The sequence below is a fragment of the Aspergillus ruber genome, assembly GCF_000600275.1.
Source record: "Aspergillus ruber CBS 135680 unplaced genomic scaffold scaffold00013, whole genome shotgun sequence".
In the NCBI taxonomy this organism is placed as follows: domain Eukaryota; kingdom Fungi; phylum Ascomycota; class Eurotiomycetes; order Eurotiales; family Aspergillaceae; genus Aspergillus; species Aspergillus ruber.
The window spans coordinates 162,562-180,211 of record NW_024467309.1 but is presented as its reverse complement, the minus strand read 5'-3'; the positions used below and the strand labels follow the sequence as shown (position 1 = coordinate 180,211).

Genomic DNA, 17,650 nt, shown 5'->3' with positions numbered 1-17,650 from the left:
TCCAACAACATCCACTTCTCATACTCGATACCAACAAAGTCAAATCCTACACCTATTCAAGATCTCCAGTGAAATAAAAACGAGCAAACAGCCAGTCTTGGGTTTTGAGGTGGGCTGCTAGTTCCACGTACTTCTGGACAAGAGATTTAGGAACCGTGTAGGTTTGTCCTCGCTCGCCAAATTGTAGGGTTGCTGGCTCATCCTGTTATGGTCTGTGGGGTAATTTGTCAGTATCTTATAATGGACGTCGGCTGGAGTGACTTACGAGACCGCCGCAACAGCATTTCGACTATTTGTTGCTACGATATTAACAAATACATTGCCCACACTATAGTTCATTATCTCTACATCGACGAATGCCAAACGCTTCGATTTTTGGTCTTTTAGTCTTTTTGTTGGCACGGCATTAGTTTGTCATTTTATTCAAAATTTTTCTTGATTTTTCGTGTTATGTTAAGTCTTTTTGCCTTTAGATGTCTATTGAAACCCTATAACTACCTGATTTATATATACCCCCCACTAAACGATTTCCGGTAACCACTGTACTCCGAATATACAAGCGAAAACTATCTCTACTCTACCAATGAAGATATAAGAAAAGAAAAATCACTGGTGAATGTCGACTGTCATTAAATCCGGAAAAACAGCAACCAATGCCATTCCTCCCTCTCACTCAGCCCTGATGCACGACAGCTGCTTGTTGGCGGGGTTGGCGCCGGACATCTGCAATGCCAACGCATCGTTGGTCTGTGTGTAGTAACCTGCCATTTCATACTGATCTATATAATCGATGCATGTACCTTCCTTCCGTTTTCTTGCACTGCATTTTTACATCTATATTTCTGTTATCTGTTCTACTTTGTTTGATGAAGAATCATTATATTGATATCAAAACTAGCCGTGTATGAATACAAGACGGTTGGGCATCACTTCATTATCATTATCATTATGACCTTCGCCAGTCAAATAAAAAAAAAATCCAAAACTAAAATCAAAATCAACTGCAATGACACTCCTGGATTGGGTAAGAGAATCAGATAAAAACGCTTGCGGTGGTATATACCGGGCTGATCCCGCATCGTCGACATCGGTAGCACTCCCTGATAGCGAGCCAACAGAATCTACAGAAAATGATAGGTTACCGAGAGAGAGGAGAAAAAGAGAGATAGGATGGGAGAGCAGAAAGGCGTTCATCGACTGGCCCGTGCAATCAACCAGTGCAGCACTGCATCTAGGTTCGTCTCCTCTTTGGCGCTGATGCCGTAGCAGCTCACTTCGCGATGCGTGATCGATTTCAAGTCCATCGCCTCGATCAGCTCATCGACGGAGAGTTTATCCGGGAGATCAGACTTGTTTCCTAGGACTAAAAGTGGGATGCCGTCCAATGCAGGCTTCTTCATCAGCTCGTGCAGTTCCTCCGTCGCAACCGGTAGCGCGGGGCGATCAGCAGCGTCCACGATGTATCTGATATAATTCTGTCAGTCTACCACAATTAAAAGAGGAAAGATATGAGTGCGAGCGTACACAATTGCATTAACGCCCCGGCAATATCGCTCCCACATCGGACGGAAGCGTGGCTGTCCACCTAAATCCCAGCTGCACAAGATCAGCTGTCCTGTTCAAATCTTCCAGAAAAGCCGATGATACTGACCATTTCAGAGTCACATGTCCCTTTTGTACTCGTTTCGTGTTGAATCCGATCGTCGGAATGGAGCTGCGGATGGCGTTTAGCGGGCGTCTCAACCCATGCTGGTCCTTGTATAGGACTCGTTCAGTCCCTACGGGAGGATATGCGACTTACTCTACAGTAAATTCGGCTCCCTGCGGCGGTGAACCCATCATTAGCCATTCGGGTCATTTCCGGGAGTGAGAAGTCAAGCATACCGCAAGCACACGCAATAACGAGGATTTCCCTGCGTTCTGGAGGCCAATCATGGTGACATCCATTTCCGTCGCCCTGCATTTACCATCATGGTATTGTTCTTAGCTCCGGTGTGCTCCTTCATTTCCAACAGAAACAATCGTGAACAAAACGGTTGGCGGGGAACGGGCCGAGAAGGCTATTTATTCGCGGGCGCAAACCACCACACAACCGAACGCTGGTGGAAACAAATAGCCCACTTACCAGAACATCCTCAGAAGCCAGTCATAAATCGTCCGAAAGATTCCTGCCATGATGAAAGATATATGTGTACTGTCGGTCTGCCGGTCCGTCGGTGTGTCGCTTGTTCCGTTCGTCGTCGCAGAGCGCGCGCAAAGATAAAGCGGAGAATGTCGCAGTAGGATGAGAAGAAGGCGCAGAACGGCGTACAGGCGGCTAGCAGCTGAAATTTGCCCCAGATCAGTTCAGTTCAATTCAGAATTTAACGAGAATAGCCCTGTTCAAATGCGCTTTTGGTTTCGAGGTCCGTCCAGTCCGGATAAGCAGGAGGAATTTTGTAACCAGTAGGTGGGGTTGGTGGGATGCTGAAAGGGAATCTTCGTCATAAAAGGGCTTTGAGGATTGCGAATACTACCACAGTCAAACAATTCTGCACAGCAGCGACAAAAGTTATAAACCTGGTATAGAAGTCGAGCAAGTTGAAGTGACTAGAAAGAGAGGAGGGAGCGCGCGCAAGTGAAGAAGCGCCGATGAAACCAGCGGAGGAGCTCAAGAGACCAAAGCGCAAAGTCAAGTCGGAGCAGTCGAACGATCGTCTAGCAGTAGGAACCGACAATAACAACAGCGTTGATAGTTATTAACGCGATGAAGAATGAGGTCTCTTCGTCCTGGTGGTCACTGCCAGAGTGATAAGCACGGTAGAGTTCCCCTGGATGGATATGGAGTGATCTTCTAAGGCAGTTGGCTGTCGCAAACTGTAGGCGTATTAAATAGAGAAAGGAATGATATTAGCGTATCTTTGCGCCTGTCTGAGAAATGTTGATAATCATCGCAAGATTTGAGACTGCGATGAGATCAGGAGCACGAGAATGTCCGTCTCAGGCACAAAGGCACCATAATATTACTGCCTGAGGCATAAATATTATCACCACGTGATGATAAGATCGAAAAATTTCCCCGACTAAAAAAACGACTCTTCTCTTCCACTTCAGACCACCCCCGGCACGATTCATTATGGCACCCGCACCGACAAACACCGAGTGGTCGGTCAATTACGACGTACTCCGCCGGGAGCAACTTTTCAGACATCCACCAAAGGACCACACGGCCTATCCTGCCTTGTCCGCTGCAATCCGGCCTCATATCGATTCGTTCAATGCGCTCTTCGACGACACCAAGGTGCTTGAGCATGGATTGAGGGATATCGGCACCAAGACCTTCCTTGATGGGGATGTCGAAACTGCGGAGCAGAGGAAGGCGAGGCAAGCAGAGGGACGAAAAGCGCCTAAGAGGAACCGGCTTAATGTGCGCATTCGCGAGGTTTTCCTCGAGAAGCCGGTCCTGCCTCCTACCAACAAGTTTACTACGCGCAACCGGAATATCTACCCGTCGGAAACTCGTGAGAGACATGCCACGTACCGTGGAAAGCTGCGCGCAAAGCTCGAGTACCAGATCAACAATGGGGACTGGATGGAGTCGGTTAGAGAGTTGGGACAGGTTCCGATTATGTTGAGGGTGAGCACAACAGGGCCTCAGAATTGCGATTCGACATGACAATAGCGACTAACTATTGCAAAGACCAACAGATGTCACCTGGAAAAGGCAACCCCCGAACAACTCGTCCAGCACAAGGAAGAATCGGAAGAACTGGGTGGTTACTTCATCGTCAACGGTAACGAAAAACTCATTCGAATGTTGGTTGTTGGAAAGCGGAATTACCCCATGTCAATTATTCGTGGTTCGTTTGTCAAGCGTGGAAACTCGTACACCAAGTACGGTGTGCAAATTCGATCTGTCCGGCCGGACCAAACATCGCAGACGAACGTGCTTCACTACCTCAGTGACGGTAATGTGACCTTCCGTTTCTCGTGGCGCAAGAACGAATATCTCATTCCGGTAATGATGATCCTCAAGGCTTTGGTTGAGACCAACGACCGCGAAATCTTCGAGGGTATTGTCGGTGGCGCTTCGTCCAAGGGTGTCAGCAACACTTTCATTACTGACCGTGTGGAACTTTTGCTGCGGACATACAAGGGTTACAGCATCCATGGCCGTTCATCCTGCCGCGCCTACCTCGGAGAGAAGTTCAAGCCCGTCCTTGGTGTCCCCGCGGACATGTCGAACGAAGACGCCGGTTCCGAGTTCCTGCGCAAGGTTGTCCTGCCGCATCTGGGCAACCAGGATGTCACCGAGACCCAGGACTACGACAAGTTCAAGATGCTCATGTTCATGATCCGGAAGCTCTACGCCCTCGTTGCTGGTGACTGTGCTCCCGATAACCCCGATGCTGTTTCGAACCAGGAAATCCTGCTCGGTGGTTTCTTGTACGGTATGATTTTGAAGGAACGACTAGAGGAATGGGTGAGGTCTCTTGGACCGATCGCACGGGACTATTGTAATCGGAACGGTGGCGCCAAATTTACAGACCCCGAGTTCGAAAGAGACTTTCTACCCAAAATCGTGAAGAGAACCAACGAAAACATCGGAGGTGCTCTCGAATACTTCCTCTCGACAGGTAACCTGGTCAGTCCTACTGGTCTCGACTTACAACAGGCCTCTGGTTACACTGTCATGGCGGAAAAGATCAACTTCTACAGATTCATCAGTCACTTCCGCATGATTCACCGTGGTAGTTTCTTCGCGCAATTGAAGACAACCACCGTCCGGAAACTGCTCCCCGAGAGTTGGGGTTTCTTCTGTCCTGTCCACACGCCCGATGGTGCGCCTTGCGGTCTGCTCAACCATTTGGCACACAAGTGCTTGATCGCTACTAGTAATGTGAACGTCTCGCACATCCCCCGGTTACTGGTGCAGTTGGGCGTGCGTTCGGAATCTTCAGCCGCCATCGACGAGAGCGTGACGGTACAACTGGACGGCCGAATCATCGGCTATTGCTCTCCTAAGCAAGCCCGCGTGGTCCACGATACCCTTCGCCACTGGAAGGTAACAGGCATGCACAAGGTACCCCGCGAGCTCGAAATCGGCTACGTCCCCAATATGAACGGCGGCCAGTACCCGGGTATCTACATGTTCTCGCAAGCCGCCAGAATGTACCGTCCCGTGAAGCACCTGGGCTCCGACAATCTCGACTACGTGGGCCCTTTCGAGCAGCCCTTCATGGAGATCGCATGCATGCCTTCCGACCTCATCCCAGGCGTCTCCTCGCACATCGAATTCACACCCACAAACATCCTCTCCATCGTCGCCAACATGACCCCCTTCTCCGACTACAACCAGTCCCCGCGTAACATGTACCAGTGCCAGATGAGCAAGCAGACCATGGGTACACCGGGTACGGCCATCGACTACCGCACAGACAACAAGCTCTACCGTCTGCAGACGGGTCAAACGCCCATCGTCCGCCCACCCCTCTACAACGCCTACGGTCTCGACAACTTCCCCAACGGTACCAACGCCGTCGTCGCCATTCTCTCGTACACAGGTTACGACATGGACGACGCCATGATCATCAACAAATCCTCGCATGAGCGCGGCTTCGGTCACGGAACTATCTACAAGACCAAGATCCACAACCTCGACGAGAAGGACTCGCGACGCAGCAAGTCCAAGCGTGAAGTCACCAAGCTCTTCGGTTTCGCACCGGGTGGTGAAATCCGCGCTGAATGGCGCGCAACCCTCGACGAAGACGGTCTCCCGCACATTGGTACCCGCGTACGTGAGGGGTCCCTCATCGCCGCATGGCACACTGTGCGCTACGACGCTGCGTCCGACTCGTACATCAACGTCGACGGCCTCACGCATTTCATGAAGTACAAGGATGCGGAAGAGGGATACATCGATAGTATCCGGATCATGGGTGCGGAGACGGGTGCAGAACCGTGCCAGGCACTGAGCGTCAAGTACCGTGTCCCGCGTAAGCCGGTTATCGGTGACAAATTCTCGTCTCGTCACGGACAGAAGGGTGTTTGCTCGCAGCTGTGGCCTGCTGTCGACATGCCGTTCTCTGAGAGCGGTATCCAGCCTGATCTCATTATTAACCCTCACGCTTTTCCTTCTCGTAAGTCCCCTCCCCTACTTACCACTGTAAAAGAAAGCTTCTTCTGACAAGGTGCTGCAGGTATGACAATCGCCCAAATGATCGAATCCATGGCCGGCAAAGCCGGCGCTCTCCACGGCCACCCACAAGACAGCACGCCCTTCCAATTCAGTGAATCCAACACAGCCACCGACTTCTTCGGCCACCAACTCCGCAAAGCCGGCTACAACTACCACGGAAACGAGCCGCTCTACTCCGGCATCACAGGCAAAGAGTTCGCCGCCGATATCTTCATCGGTGTCGTGCACTACCAGCGTCTACGCCACATGGTTAATGATAAATTCCAGGTCCGCACGACGGGTCCTGTGAACTCGTTGACGGGGCAGCCTGTTAAGGGAAGAGCGAAGGGTGGTGGTATCCGTGTTGGTGAGATGGAGAGGGATTCATTGATTGCGCACGGTGCGGCGTTTATTTTGCAGGATCGGTTGATGAATTGTTCGGATTCGACGAGGGCGTGGATTTGTAGGTGTTGTGGGAGTTTCTTGTCGACGCAGGTTGCTGTGCCGTCGGTTGGGGGGAGTAAGGCTAGGATTGCGGCGGCGAAGGCGCAGTCTTCTACGGCTGCGGCTAATAATGCGGCGAATGCTGCTGCTACGTCGGCACTTGGGGGGGCTGCTGGGATTGTGCGTTGTCGTCGGTGCGCGAGGGAGGCCGTGTTTGAGGACTCCCGTGCGGAGGTTTGGGAGGATGGTGATGGGAGACGGTATGTCGGGGGTGATGATGTTACTGTTGTTGCTGTGCCGGGTGTTTTGCGGTACCTGGATGTTGAGTTGGCAGCTATGGGTATCCGCATGAAGTTCAAGATTGACAATTGATGTTGTGAAAAAAGCATGTTTATAGATCTGGTTGTATGTAATTATGTTTTGGAGTTGTTATTTAGCATCATGTTTAGTTTTGAATTCGTTCTTATTCATCTATCATTCATGAATAAAAACTTGAAGCAACTAAAAAGCATCATGTCCATGATTAAATTAAAAGATCACCCAGGCTAACCTACAACTCTGACGTGACGTTGGAGAACTCGCCCTTCTCCAACTTCGTCTTCCAGAAGATAGGGTTCATATCGTCGAATCCGTGGTGGACCCAGCCTTCTTCTTTGACATGGTACAGGTTAATGTAGCCACCAGAGAAGGCGTCACGGTGTGTCGCGGCAAGGATACTTCTCCGTCCAAGCTCGAGAGCCTCCTCCTCGGTCAATTCGTAGCGGTATTCGGCGTCGAGCACACCGTAAGCGAAAGTCTGACCGGATCCGACACAGAACAGGTTACCGGGAAGTCGTGTGCCATCGGAGTCGATGTAGTAGAGAGCGGGTCCTTCTTGGGGAGTCATCTGCAGGAGTTAGCCAGAACCTCATTACAGAACAAAGGTAACGTACACCCGCCAACATAGTTCCCATGCTTAGACCATAACCCTTGTAGGCGTATGTCAAATTGGCCAGAATCTTCGAAGCAGCTGCAACTGTGATACGGCGCTTGTGTCTGATTTCTGTTCCCAGTTAGCCCCCGCATCAACCCAAGCCAACGCCATACGTACCGTGAAGTGTGCACTGCTGACTCAAATATCTCAACCAGTATTGACAATCCTACTACTCATCAGCATCCATCCACAATTTAGAAAGTATTCGTCAAGAGAACATACAGCAGCACCACCGGCCATCGTACCCAATAAACCAGGTGTCGGCTTGTCCGTCGGCTTGTCCTCACCACGACTCAACCGCGAAACGGGAATAACCTTCTTCACCGTCTGACTAGCAATCCAGTCACCAGCGGACGCTCTCGAATCGGTTGCAACGATCTATCATAGCTTCATTAGCGAAGCCAGCCGAGAGTTATTGGAAGGAAACGTACAATTCCGCCTTGGAATCGGAAGGCTAGCGTCGTCGTTCCGTGGGCAAGCTTAATCGGACAGTTTGGGTTCGAGTGGTCATCGGTCATCGCACGGAGGAAGCCGGAGGGCTATAGTGGATACAAACACGCTCGTTAGCTATCATTCCCGTAATTCCCTCTCTGCAGTAGGCGGCCGCCGTCCAGATCAAAGACCAAGTGGCACAATCGCCATCCACAGCAAAACAAACTCCGATAGCAACCATAACACCAGTAGCCACAAACTCACGTTATCGAGAGGAGGAAGTTTGAAGTTCAGAGAGATCGGGGGAAGAGTCTCTGTGAGTTCCTGCTCTTGCTCCGAATAGAACTCATTCTGCGGCGACCGCGTGTACTGTGAGACGATCTTATCCATGGTGTGCTCTGCGATGAAAGAGTTCAATATCAAAGAGATGTAGGAAAAGACGCGGGAGGAAGACGTTGACGGGGGAGGGCGATGGTCGAGTGAAGCTCTGATATGGAGCTGTGGTGACGATGAGCTCACCTCTTGGCGTCACGTGTCTTCCACCGGAATTCTATATTGGAACTTGGTTTCACCATGAAATATCAATCCATTAAAATCTTAACACTATTACTATATTATTGGGAATTACTATTGTCGTTGCCCATTCCAACGCGCCTATTTCCCTAGCGCCGGCCTTCCATTCCTGCCCAACGATGTAACTACAAACTGACAGAACAGAACTCCGAACGAAACAAACAAAATCAGTCAATCATAAACCATCCGAGTCTCATCGTGAGTTATCGGTTAATAGGGAACAGCCACTGGCTGCTGAGTGTCAATGGCGCCAGAAGCGTGCGGAACACTCGGCTTCTCAAAACCATTGACAGCCTTGACTGACTCCGCGCCATCAGAACCGTCAGCGACGCCGTTGGCACTCTCAGCTCTGCCGGGGTTTGTAGGCAGGAGGTTGGCCGAGGTCTCGCCGGCCGAAGTGTGAACGGGTTCGTCCGTTCTCTCCCACGTACGCAGGTTGTTCTCGGCTTCCTCGAGGACTTGCTTGGTGTCGTCGGTGTGTTCGTACGCAGCGCGCTGGTCACCGGGGACAACGGGGCTATCATCGAGGTAGTTGAGCAGACGCTTAGCATGGCGGGCTAGGAGAATCTGCTTCTCTCCTTTTTCGATGACGGCGGCCAAGTGGATGTCATACGCTTCTTTCATTTTTTGCCGAGTCTATCATGTTAGCTTTGTTTTCCGACTTTGACGGAGGAAAGACATACCACGTTGGTCAACTGCGCCTCCGCAACCAGATTATGCGCCTCAGCCCTAACCAACTCCTGCTCCAGCGTCTCCAACCTCGCACTCGTGGGATCCCTCAACTTCAACTTCTGAATCTCATCCGCCACCTTGGCCCGACCCTCCCTCGTCGGCTGCACACTCGCCTCAATATTCCTAATCTGCTTCAACAACGCCCGATGATCCTCCATATTCTGCGCATACACATCCTCCTGCTCGCCCAGCTCCGCCAGCAACACACCCAGCTTATCTGAGATGTCCGAGACGGCGTCGTCCTCAGTTGATTCGCCCCATTCGGAGAGCTGGGAGGCGACAGAGATGCGCTCGCGGCCGGCGACTTCGTAGGCGCCGATGACGTCGCCTTCGGTTTTGATGAGGCGGCCCATTTTACGGCTCATTTCGGGTTGTTGGAGGCCTTGGAAGGCGCCCATGCCGAATTTGAGACGGCCGCCGCCGGGGTCGCGTTTTGTACGGATGGAGAGGGAGGAGCGGTGCCTGGATCGTTAGTTTCGTGGTCTAGTGGCTGTAGAAGAGCACGTACATTTTGCGTGGTATGGTATATCAAGAGGATTCGATTGGATTCGATGTAAGACTGGGTCGTAAGCTCGAGCTGACAACAGTCAACCCCTCAATGCAACTTCCTAACAACGTAACGGCTAACGGTATCAGTATTCACCTCTGTCAGTCTTGAGCAAGGTACTTTAAAAGAGAGGGGAAAGTGAAGATGTAGTCAGAGGAAAGAGCCAAGTTATGGAAGGAAGGGAAAGAGGCGCTGGATGCTTGCGCTTCATGACGTCATGCGGGAGAGGCGGAAGCTGAAGTCATTACGAATATTTGTATGGTTCATTGCCATTTTATGCTTCTCGAGAATGTCATTCTTGGCATGAATTGTCTGTATAATGTGGGTGGTGATGTAGAGATCTATGGATATACAACCCTATCTATCTCGAGTCATACAGGGGTATGGGTCAACATCTCGCGGGAATATAAATGACTTCCTCGCTCTCCCTTCTCAGTGGTAATTGCGGGTAACGAATTGGAATCAATCTCTCCTCTTCTGTCCTGACTCTCGTTCTGGTCACGGTTGTATAAGACGAAGAGGATGGCCGCGGTGGTGGTCGTGAGCAGGAATATGAAGATGAAGGTCGGGAATAGATAACCACTCTAGTCCTACTGCTCTCGTCATCAGATTCATCTTCTGAGCTGCTAGAGCTACTGCTGCTGCTTGAGCGATAATGACCGCTGCGGTGGTGATGACCACTATGGTGATGATGATAGCGGTGCTGGTGATGATGATGGTGGTGAGTATGGCAACGACATCGGCACCGATGAGCAGGAGGACACGAGGCGCGAAGAGGTCGACGTGGAGGGGATTCCACGATCCGCGACGAGGGGAGGTCGTTGTCGACTTCGAGGAAGCACATCTTCATTGTATTGGATTGAGTTGTAGAAGATAGGGCGTTGGTGGTAGGGCCGGAGAACATGGGAACTGCATATGAGGAGGCATCTTGACGGCACTCAAATATGCATTTATACAGGAGTATACGAAAGAAGGATCAGGCATCTCTCAGATGAGAATGTCAGGGCTGCTGGTCATTCTTCGGAGATAGCCTTGTGACAGCGGGTCATGTGCATCTACACACCAACACTAGCTCTACACGGTTGGTACATGCAGACAGAGCGGTCAGCCTATTCAAATTACTACCGTAAATCCATCCTCTTTTTGTCCCGGGCGACATGAATACAATCAAATGTAACACTACCAGCGCCCCGACATGACATACCAACACCTAGTTATAAACATTCATTAAATTAAAGCAGCAAAAGTACATCACGACATATCATCCGTATCGTGATGGTGGTGAGTTATCTCGTGATCCGACGCGTGGAATGCGTCCCCAAACGCAGACGTCTCCAGATCTGGAAGATCCAACCCCTCGTTTTGTTCCGTATACGCAGCCAAAGCGTCGCCTGCGCTGTCCATGTTGGTAAAGTCGAAGTTGCTCGTGTCAAGTCCTGTATCGCCGACGTGTCCTGTTTGTCCGGGGATCAAGCCCTGACCTGTGCCGACCGTCGCGGCTCCCTGATTTTGCTTCGCTTCGCTATTGACCATCACCCAGTCACCGGTTTCACCTGTGGCTGTATTCACCGGCCGACCATCGCCCAAGTTCATCTCGACGTCCTGACCTGGTTGTGGCTGTGGCTGCTGATTGTTAGGAGAGCCGAATTGGTCAAGCAAGTGGCTGTCGGCATGCTCCATGACGATATCACCCATTGCAGTATCCGGTTTGGGTTCTGGTTCGATCTTCTCGAGCAATCCACCTTTTTGCACACACGAGATCTTAGGTTCCGGCATGATCTGCTTCTGGTATGAACCTTCCACCTCCCGGATGATATCGTCGACCTTGTATTTGGGCTTCTCCTGTATGACCGGCTCCACCGGTGTGCCGTCCTCTTCGGTGGGAATTTCGATCCGACCCTCCAATCGCCAGTTTTCCGACCCGGTGTCAGTCGGATCGGTTGCTGCCTCTCGCAGCCGAAGCTCCGCATCCTTGAACAAGGACGTACGGTTGAAGCGCTCCATACGCTTCGCATGACGCTTCTTTAGTTTCTCAATCTCGGCAGTCATGTCTGCCACTTTCTTGGCCACGCGATCTGCGAACTCCTCCGCTTTGGCAGGTTCCATCTTGGCTGCAGCGGAATCCGGCGCATCCTTGGATTCCTTATCTTCCCCATTGGCACTGGGCCCCACGGGAGCATCAAAGAAGCCAGTTGTCAGTGACTCCAGTTCGCCCTTCCGACCCAATCCCAGCGACACGGGGGTAATCTGGTTGATTGCATAGGGCGAAGCAAAGATCTCTTCCATCCATTCATGGTGTTGCTGATACCGCATTTTGCTGACTTCGCGGGGGGTCAACAAGTCCATCATATCTCCCGCAGAAACATCCTCATCTTCGAGCGCAAAGTCGGCTGTCGCGGCGTTCATGGCAGCCGAAGGAGCCCGATGACCGCGAGGCGCCTTAACCGGAGCGGCCCCGGCCGGACCAGCAAGGACCTGTCCTGGCTGGGCGTATAACGGCGGACGGCCCGGCATGGCAGCGGCATAGGGTCCCGCAGGGTGCGCAAAGCCCTGTGGGGCCATCTGCGGTGGGAGGTTGATGCTTGGCCAGTTGTTGCGATCATGCAACATAAAATCTTTGCGGGCTAGCTGCCCCTGGCTCTGAAGGAATCGTCGCTGGGCCAGCATGCTCTGGACTTGAGGTGCGATCGGGATGCGGTTCGCGTGGATATGATCCGTCGGAGGGGCTCTTGAATAGTGGACAATCCAGAGGGACGGGTCCGCGGGAGGCAGGTTCGGGTTGGGCACTTTAGAGGGTAACAATCGGTAGCGTCTGCGACAATGAATCGCAGCGGGTTCGTTGGGAGGGTGGTAGCCGCTGCGGTGCAGCCACATTTCGACGGTCTAGTAGCAGTCCTCCGTTAGCATGGTGAATAACAGTAGCAACATAGCTGGTAAGCATACATAACCGCGAGCTTCAAAGCTAAAGGCCTGTTCGACATCAGCCCAGACATAACCATCGCTGGCAAAGTTGGTTCCGAGGAAGTTCAGTGGCTGCCAGGTGAGCATCACAGTGCCATCCTGAGGTCCGTCGAGAAAAGTCCAGTGCATCGGCTGCACTTCGCGGACGACCTTGGGCGCGGTGAGTAAGTATTCGACTACGGTGTCTGTAGGTAACATGTGCATCAGGGGGTAGCGATATCGCGACACCAGATGCATATGCGGCAGCTATAAACAAGCAGTCAGCCTTCATCCATAGTCCAGGGAGGTACAGCGCTCACTTACCAGCTGCGCCGGGACACGACTCGCTGGATCGTCCATGATGAACCAGACCCTCAGTCAATGTGGATTAGAATGGATTGGAACGATCGCAAGAGACTGAGAGGTAAAAGACCGGAGATACAGTTCCAATTGAAAGTTTGGGAGATAGCGACAGTAACGACTAACGAATGTATGGCCCTGTGCCTCTGACCGGGAGGAACGCGACGCGGATTTTTGGTATTCCAGCGCCGAGTCGGGCAGGTGATTGAGACCAAAAACGCAGCACGTGATCAAGTCGCAACTCAGGCATTAAGGCAACAACTGGGGTTCAATAATATTGATCCCCAGCCACGGACAATTGAAAATGTTACATATAATATGCAAGCATTCAATAATGTGAAGCCTGTCTGTACTACAAATACGGAATATGTTCGGTAAAAGCGAATGGGAACACCCGAAAGTGAGCTCATCGGCGCTCCGGCACTGCTGATCAGTGATTTTATGGGGAATTAACCCAGCAATAATAATGAATCGCATCCTCAGCTGAGGGGATGCAAATGTTGCATTTTAAACACAAAAATGTACAGAGTACCAGGCGTGGTTACAATGAAGGAACAGAATAAATGTCATTGATCAGCCTTATACTAGTCGGAATCGTATTGATCACTCGCAGTTCAGCCCCCGGAAGATTCAATAGAAACTCAGCGTTACTCCAGAATAAAGCCTGTCCAAGCTATGAAATGCAGATCCCAGCTAAATTTCGACGTATAAAGCTTGACTGCTCCCCGGAATCTGCAACATGTCTCCAATTTATTCTCAATCGCAATTGCGACTCTCACTACTACTTTTACTAACTAATAATCAATCAACATGGGCTTCTTCGGCAAAGAAGATCCCCCTGAAGACATTATCGAACAAGCCCCGACCAACGATACCGAGAAACAGCTACCGTCACATCATTCCGATGAGAATGACACGGCGTTACCTCCGACTCCGGTCGTGCACATCGATCTGGCAGTGGAAAAGCGCATGTTGAGAAAACTGGATTGTCGACTTCCGTTACTCTTGGGGTTTTTGTGTATGTGGTCAAATCATATGAAGAAAAATCAATGTTACTGACTCCTTCCAGATCTGTTAGCTTCGCTGGATCGGAGCAATATCGGAAATGCCAAAATCGCGGGCATGGAGGATGACCTCCATCTCTCAAGTGATGACTATTCATGGCTCCTAACTATCTTCTATATCTCCTACACCGTGTTCGAGTTCCTAGGAATCATGTGGAAGATCGTTCCGCCTCATATATGGGCCGCCGTGGCTGTTTTTGGATGGTAAGCTCCCACTCATAGGGAACGTGAACGATTCAAGCTAACACGAATAGGGGCGTCATGGCCGTCTGTCAAGCAGCGACGCAAAACTGGCAGGGTATGATGGCCTTACGTTTCCTCCTGGGACTCTTCGAGGCGGCCTTTGGCCCCGGAGTCCCCTACCTGATGTCGTTCTTCTATCGTCGGAATGAACTGGGACTGCGGTGTGGATTGTACGCATCTGCTGCTCCGTTGGCTAGCACGTTCGCCGGTGCACTCGCATATGGAATCACGTCCGGGCATCCCCTGTTGACTAGCTGGCGGTTGCTTTTCCTTGTCGAGGGTGTTCCTACACTCATTGGTGCGGTGCTTGCCTGGTTCTACTTACCCGATGGTCCAGCTTCTGCGAATTTCCTGACAGCAGAGGAGAAAGAGGTCGCATGCATCAGGAGCTTGCGCCGCGGGGGTGAAGTGGATCGCGTGGACGGGATCGACTGGAAGGACCTGGGGATGACTTTGCTGGACGCGAAACCGTGGCTCACTGCCGTACGTCCCTCTTCGCTTCCCTATTATTATGGTTGCGCTAACAAGACCAGTTCATGTACTTCAGCTGCAATGTCAGCTTCTCCTCCCTCCCCGTCTTCCTCCCCACTATCCTTCAAGACATGGGCTTCACCTCCATCCACGCCCAAGGCCTCACCGCACCTCCATATTTCCTCGCTTTCCTCGTGACGATTCTCAGCACCTGGCTAGCAGATAAATTTCAGCAGCGGGGCCTCATGATCATATTCCTATCGGTAATTGGCGCAGTCGGCTACGTTCTCCTCGCAACCTGCACCGCTGTGGGTGTCCGCTATCTGGGCGTTTTCCTCGCCGCTGCGGGTGTTTTCCCCTGCATCGGTAACATCCTCCCCTGGGTCCTTAATAACCAAGGCTCCGACAGCCGTCGCGGAATGGGCATCGTCCTCCTTAATCTCATCGGACAATGCGGACCATTCCTAGGCACGAATATCTTCCCATCTAGCGAAGGGCCACGCTATATCAAAGGACAATGGATCTGCGCGGCATTCATGTTCTTCACAACATTTTTGGCACTGAGTCTGCGGTGTTTGCTAGCTTGGGAGAACTGGAGATTGAATAAGAAGTATGGGACAAGGGAGGAGAGGGAAAGTAGCGAGAAAGGGGTTATTGCGGAGGAAAATTATGGAGCAGATTTTCGGTTTGTTCTATGATATGAGCATGTGTAGGATTTATGATTAATGATGGATGGTATATATGGTTTCGTTTTTATATATTGTTAGTGGTATGTTTATAGCTTATTATGTAGTAATCTAATGTCTATGACGAGACCCCGCTTTCGCTTCAACTTTCATATCTGACAAATATATCTGTGCATTCCTGCTTCAACATCATTACTATAATGAACATGGCCTCAGATCCTTCTTTCCTCCACGCCGTAGTGGACATGGGAAGGTAGTCCCCTCTATATCTCCACAACCCCTACGATACTCACTTTACAGCAGCAACGGCATCCGCTTCTCAATAACCAACGCCAACTCCCACCAACTCCCAACCATCTACCACTCCCGCGCTGGAATCTCCCTCTACGACGCTCAATTCTCATCCCCCAACAACACGCGCCGCCCCATCCCCGGCAATATAATCCAAGACGTCCTCACCCGCCTCGTCCACTTCCAGACTGTCTGCGAGGACTTCGATGTACCGCCAGAGAATGTACATGTGCTAGCGACGGAGGCTACGCGCACGGCGCCAAATTCTGAGGCATTCAGGGCGCAGATTCGAGAACGAACGGGGTGGGAGGTAAGGATGCTCAAGAAGGAGGAGGAAGGGAGGATTGGGGCGATGGGGGTTGTTGCAAGTTGTGGGAAGCCGGCTGGTGGGTTGGTTATGGATTTGGGGGGTGGGAGTACGCAAATCACTTGGATTATGACTGACAGGGATGGGGAAGTTAGGATGAGTCCGCACGGTTCGTTTAGTTTCCCCTACGGTGCAGCGGCGTTGAAGAATAGGTTGGAGCAGGTTGAGGGAGATAAGAAGGGAAGGGAGGTGTTGAAGGGTGAGATGGTGAGGGATTTCCAGCACGCATATCGAGATTTGGATGTACCAGAGGGGCTTTTACAGATGGCGAAGGAGCGCGGTGGGCTTGATTTGTATCTTTGTGGTGGTGGGTTTCGCGGTTGGGGGTATTTGCTCATGGAGCAGGCCTCTGTGAATCCGTATCCGATTCCTATCATTAATGGATTCCGGGTTCGCAAGAAAGTGTTTCATGATACAACGTCGGTGCTAGGGACAGTGGATGCGGATACCAAGATATTTGGCGTGTCGAAGCGACGAGCATCGCAGGTCCCGGCTGTGGCCTTCCTGGTCAATGTGCTCGTCGATGCACTGCCGGACATCCAGAACATCCAATTCTGCCAAGGAGGCGTGCGTGAGGGCTTTTTGTTTGATCGACTGCCTGTGGAGATCCGTGCTGAGGATCCCCTCTTAGTAGCGACGAGGCCCTATGCGACGGCGTCAGCAGACGTCTTTCAGCGTCTCTTGTCATCAGTCTTGCCATCTACCCCACCACCAGAGGGGTTGACGCAAGTGCCTCCCTCTTTTTCCCCTCATCTGCTCTTTGCATTGGCTAATCTACTCTTCGCCCATGTCACCATCCCCAAAGAGTCCCGGTGTGCAACTGCCCTACATAGCACCACCACAGGCCTCCTAGCATCCACCAACAGCCTTACCCATACTGACCGGGCCTTACTTGCCCTCATACTGTGCGAGCGCTGGGATGGAGAACTGGCTCCGACCGATCAATCACTTTACACACGACTGAGCCGGTGTGTGTCCGCAGGGGAAGTTTGGTGGTGTCGATACTTGGGACGGGTAGCCGCTCTGATTGGCGATGTGCATCCAGCGGGTAAAGTCTCTGGAAATGAGACCCAGTGGAGGATCCAATTTGACTCGCAGTGGGACGAGTTGACCAAAGAGAAGAAAGGCGAGAGGCAGACTGTGCTCCGGTTGCGGGTGAGGTGGAACGGGGACGTCATGCGGGATAGCTCGTACAGTCTGGATGAACACACCGGGAAGATCGAAAAGGTCGGAAAGCAAAAGCATTGGGTTGAGGGGAGCGGCTTAAAGGTCCAGGTGGAGGTTTGAGTGTGCCATAGATGTCAATTGAGGCCTTTTGAAGCCAATTGAAACGATTCTAATCCAAGAATGAAGCAATCGTGAGTCACGGG

At 51.5% G+C, this 17,650-nt stretch overlaps 7 protein-coding genes across 7 annotated transcripts; 2 read left to right on the top strand and 5 right to left on the bottom strand.

The window, feature by feature from the left end:
- Positions 1 to 1,190: 1,190 nt before the first annotated feature.
- Positions 1,191 to 2,175, bottom strand: EURHEDRAFT_515409 (ADP-ribosylation factor-like protein; the record flags this gene model as incomplete). Its single annotated transcript, XM_040786374.1, has 6 exons — positions 1,191 to 1,464; positions 1,525 to 1,596; positions 1,652 to 1,714; positions 1,802 to 1,821; positions 1,885 to 1,957; positions 2,126 to 2,175. 6 exons carry the CDS (start codon positions 2,173 to 2,175, stop codon positions 1,191 to 1,193), a joined length of 552 nt encoding a protein of 183 aa, XP_040638770.1.
- Positions 2,176 to 3,097: 922 nt separating this feature from the next.
- On the top strand, positions 3,098 to 6,973 carry EURHEDRAFT_386417 (DNA-directed RNA polymerase I core subunit RPA135; the record flags this gene model as incomplete). Its single annotated transcript, XM_040779684.1, has 3 exons — positions 3,098 to 3,616; positions 3,680 to 6,119; positions 6,180 to 6,973. The coding sequence occupies exons 1-3, from the start codon at positions 3,116 to 3,118 to the stop codon at positions 6,971 to 6,973; spliced, it is 3,735 nt and encodes a 1,244-aa protein (XP_040638769.1). The 5' UTR covers positions 3,098 to 3,115.
- Positions 6,974 to 7,062: 89 nt separating this feature from the next.
- Positions 7,063 to 8,809, bottom strand: pre2 (proteasome core particle subunit beta 5). The gene is made up of 6 exons (XM_040787606.1): positions 8,271 to 8,809; positions 8,006 to 8,113; positions 7,797 to 7,952; positions 7,692 to 7,740; positions 7,534 to 7,643; positions 7,063 to 7,487 (listed from the first exon to the last, which is right to left on the bottom strand). The coding sequence occupies exons 1-6, from the start codon at positions 8,394 to 8,396 to the stop codon at positions 7,152 to 7,154; spliced, it is 885 nt and encodes a 294-aa protein (XP_040638768.1). The 5' UTR covers positions 8,397 to 8,809; the 3' UTR covers positions 7,063 to 7,151.
- A 127-nt stretch (positions 8,810 to 8,936) lies between these two features.
- Positions 8,937 to 9,718, bottom strand: EURHEDRAFT_439042 (Eisosome component PIL1/LSP1 family protein; the record flags this gene model as incomplete). Its single annotated transcript, XM_040783455.1, has 2 exons — positions 8,937 to 9,215; positions 9,263 to 9,718. Coding segments are annotated over 2 exons (735 nt in total), but the record flags the coding sequence as incomplete, so codon positions are not given.
- Positions 9,719 to 9,978: 260 nt separating this feature from the next.
- On the bottom strand, positions 9,979 to 10,936 carry EURHEDRAFT_62358 (uncharacterized protein). Its single transcript, XM_040787604.1, has one exon. It carries the CDS (start codon positions 10,760 to 10,762, stop codon positions 10,247 to 10,249), a length of 516 nt encoding a protein of 171 aa, XP_040638766.1. The 5' UTR covers positions 10,763 to 10,936; the 3' UTR covers positions 9,979 to 10,246.
- EURHEDRAFT_62373 (uncharacterized protein) lies at positions 10,936 to 13,282 on the bottom strand. The gene is made up of 3 exons (XM_040787605.1): positions 13,123 to 13,282; positions 12,802 to 13,065; positions 10,936 to 12,741 (listed from the first exon to the last, which is right to left on the bottom strand). Exons 1-3 carry the CDS (start codon positions 13,156 to 13,158, stop codon positions 11,110 to 11,112), a joined length of 1,932 nt encoding a protein of 643 aa, XP_040638765.1. The 5' UTR covers positions 13,159 to 13,282; the 3' UTR covers positions 10,936 to 11,109.
- A 686-nt stretch (positions 13,283 to 13,968) lies between these two features.
- On the top strand, positions 13,969 to 17,567 carry EURHEDRAFT_402732 (MFS general substrate transporter; the record flags this gene model as incomplete). The annotated part of the gene is made up of 5 exons (XM_040780160.1): positions 13,969 to 14,176; positions 14,228 to 14,426; positions 14,477 to 14,948; positions 14,999 to 15,621; positions 15,923 to 17,567. 5 exons carry the CDS (start codon positions 13,969 to 13,971, stop codon positions 17,565 to 17,567), a joined length of 3,147 nt encoding a protein of 1,048 aa, XP_040638764.1.
- Between the last annotated feature and the right edge of the window lie 83 nt (positions 17,568 to 17,650).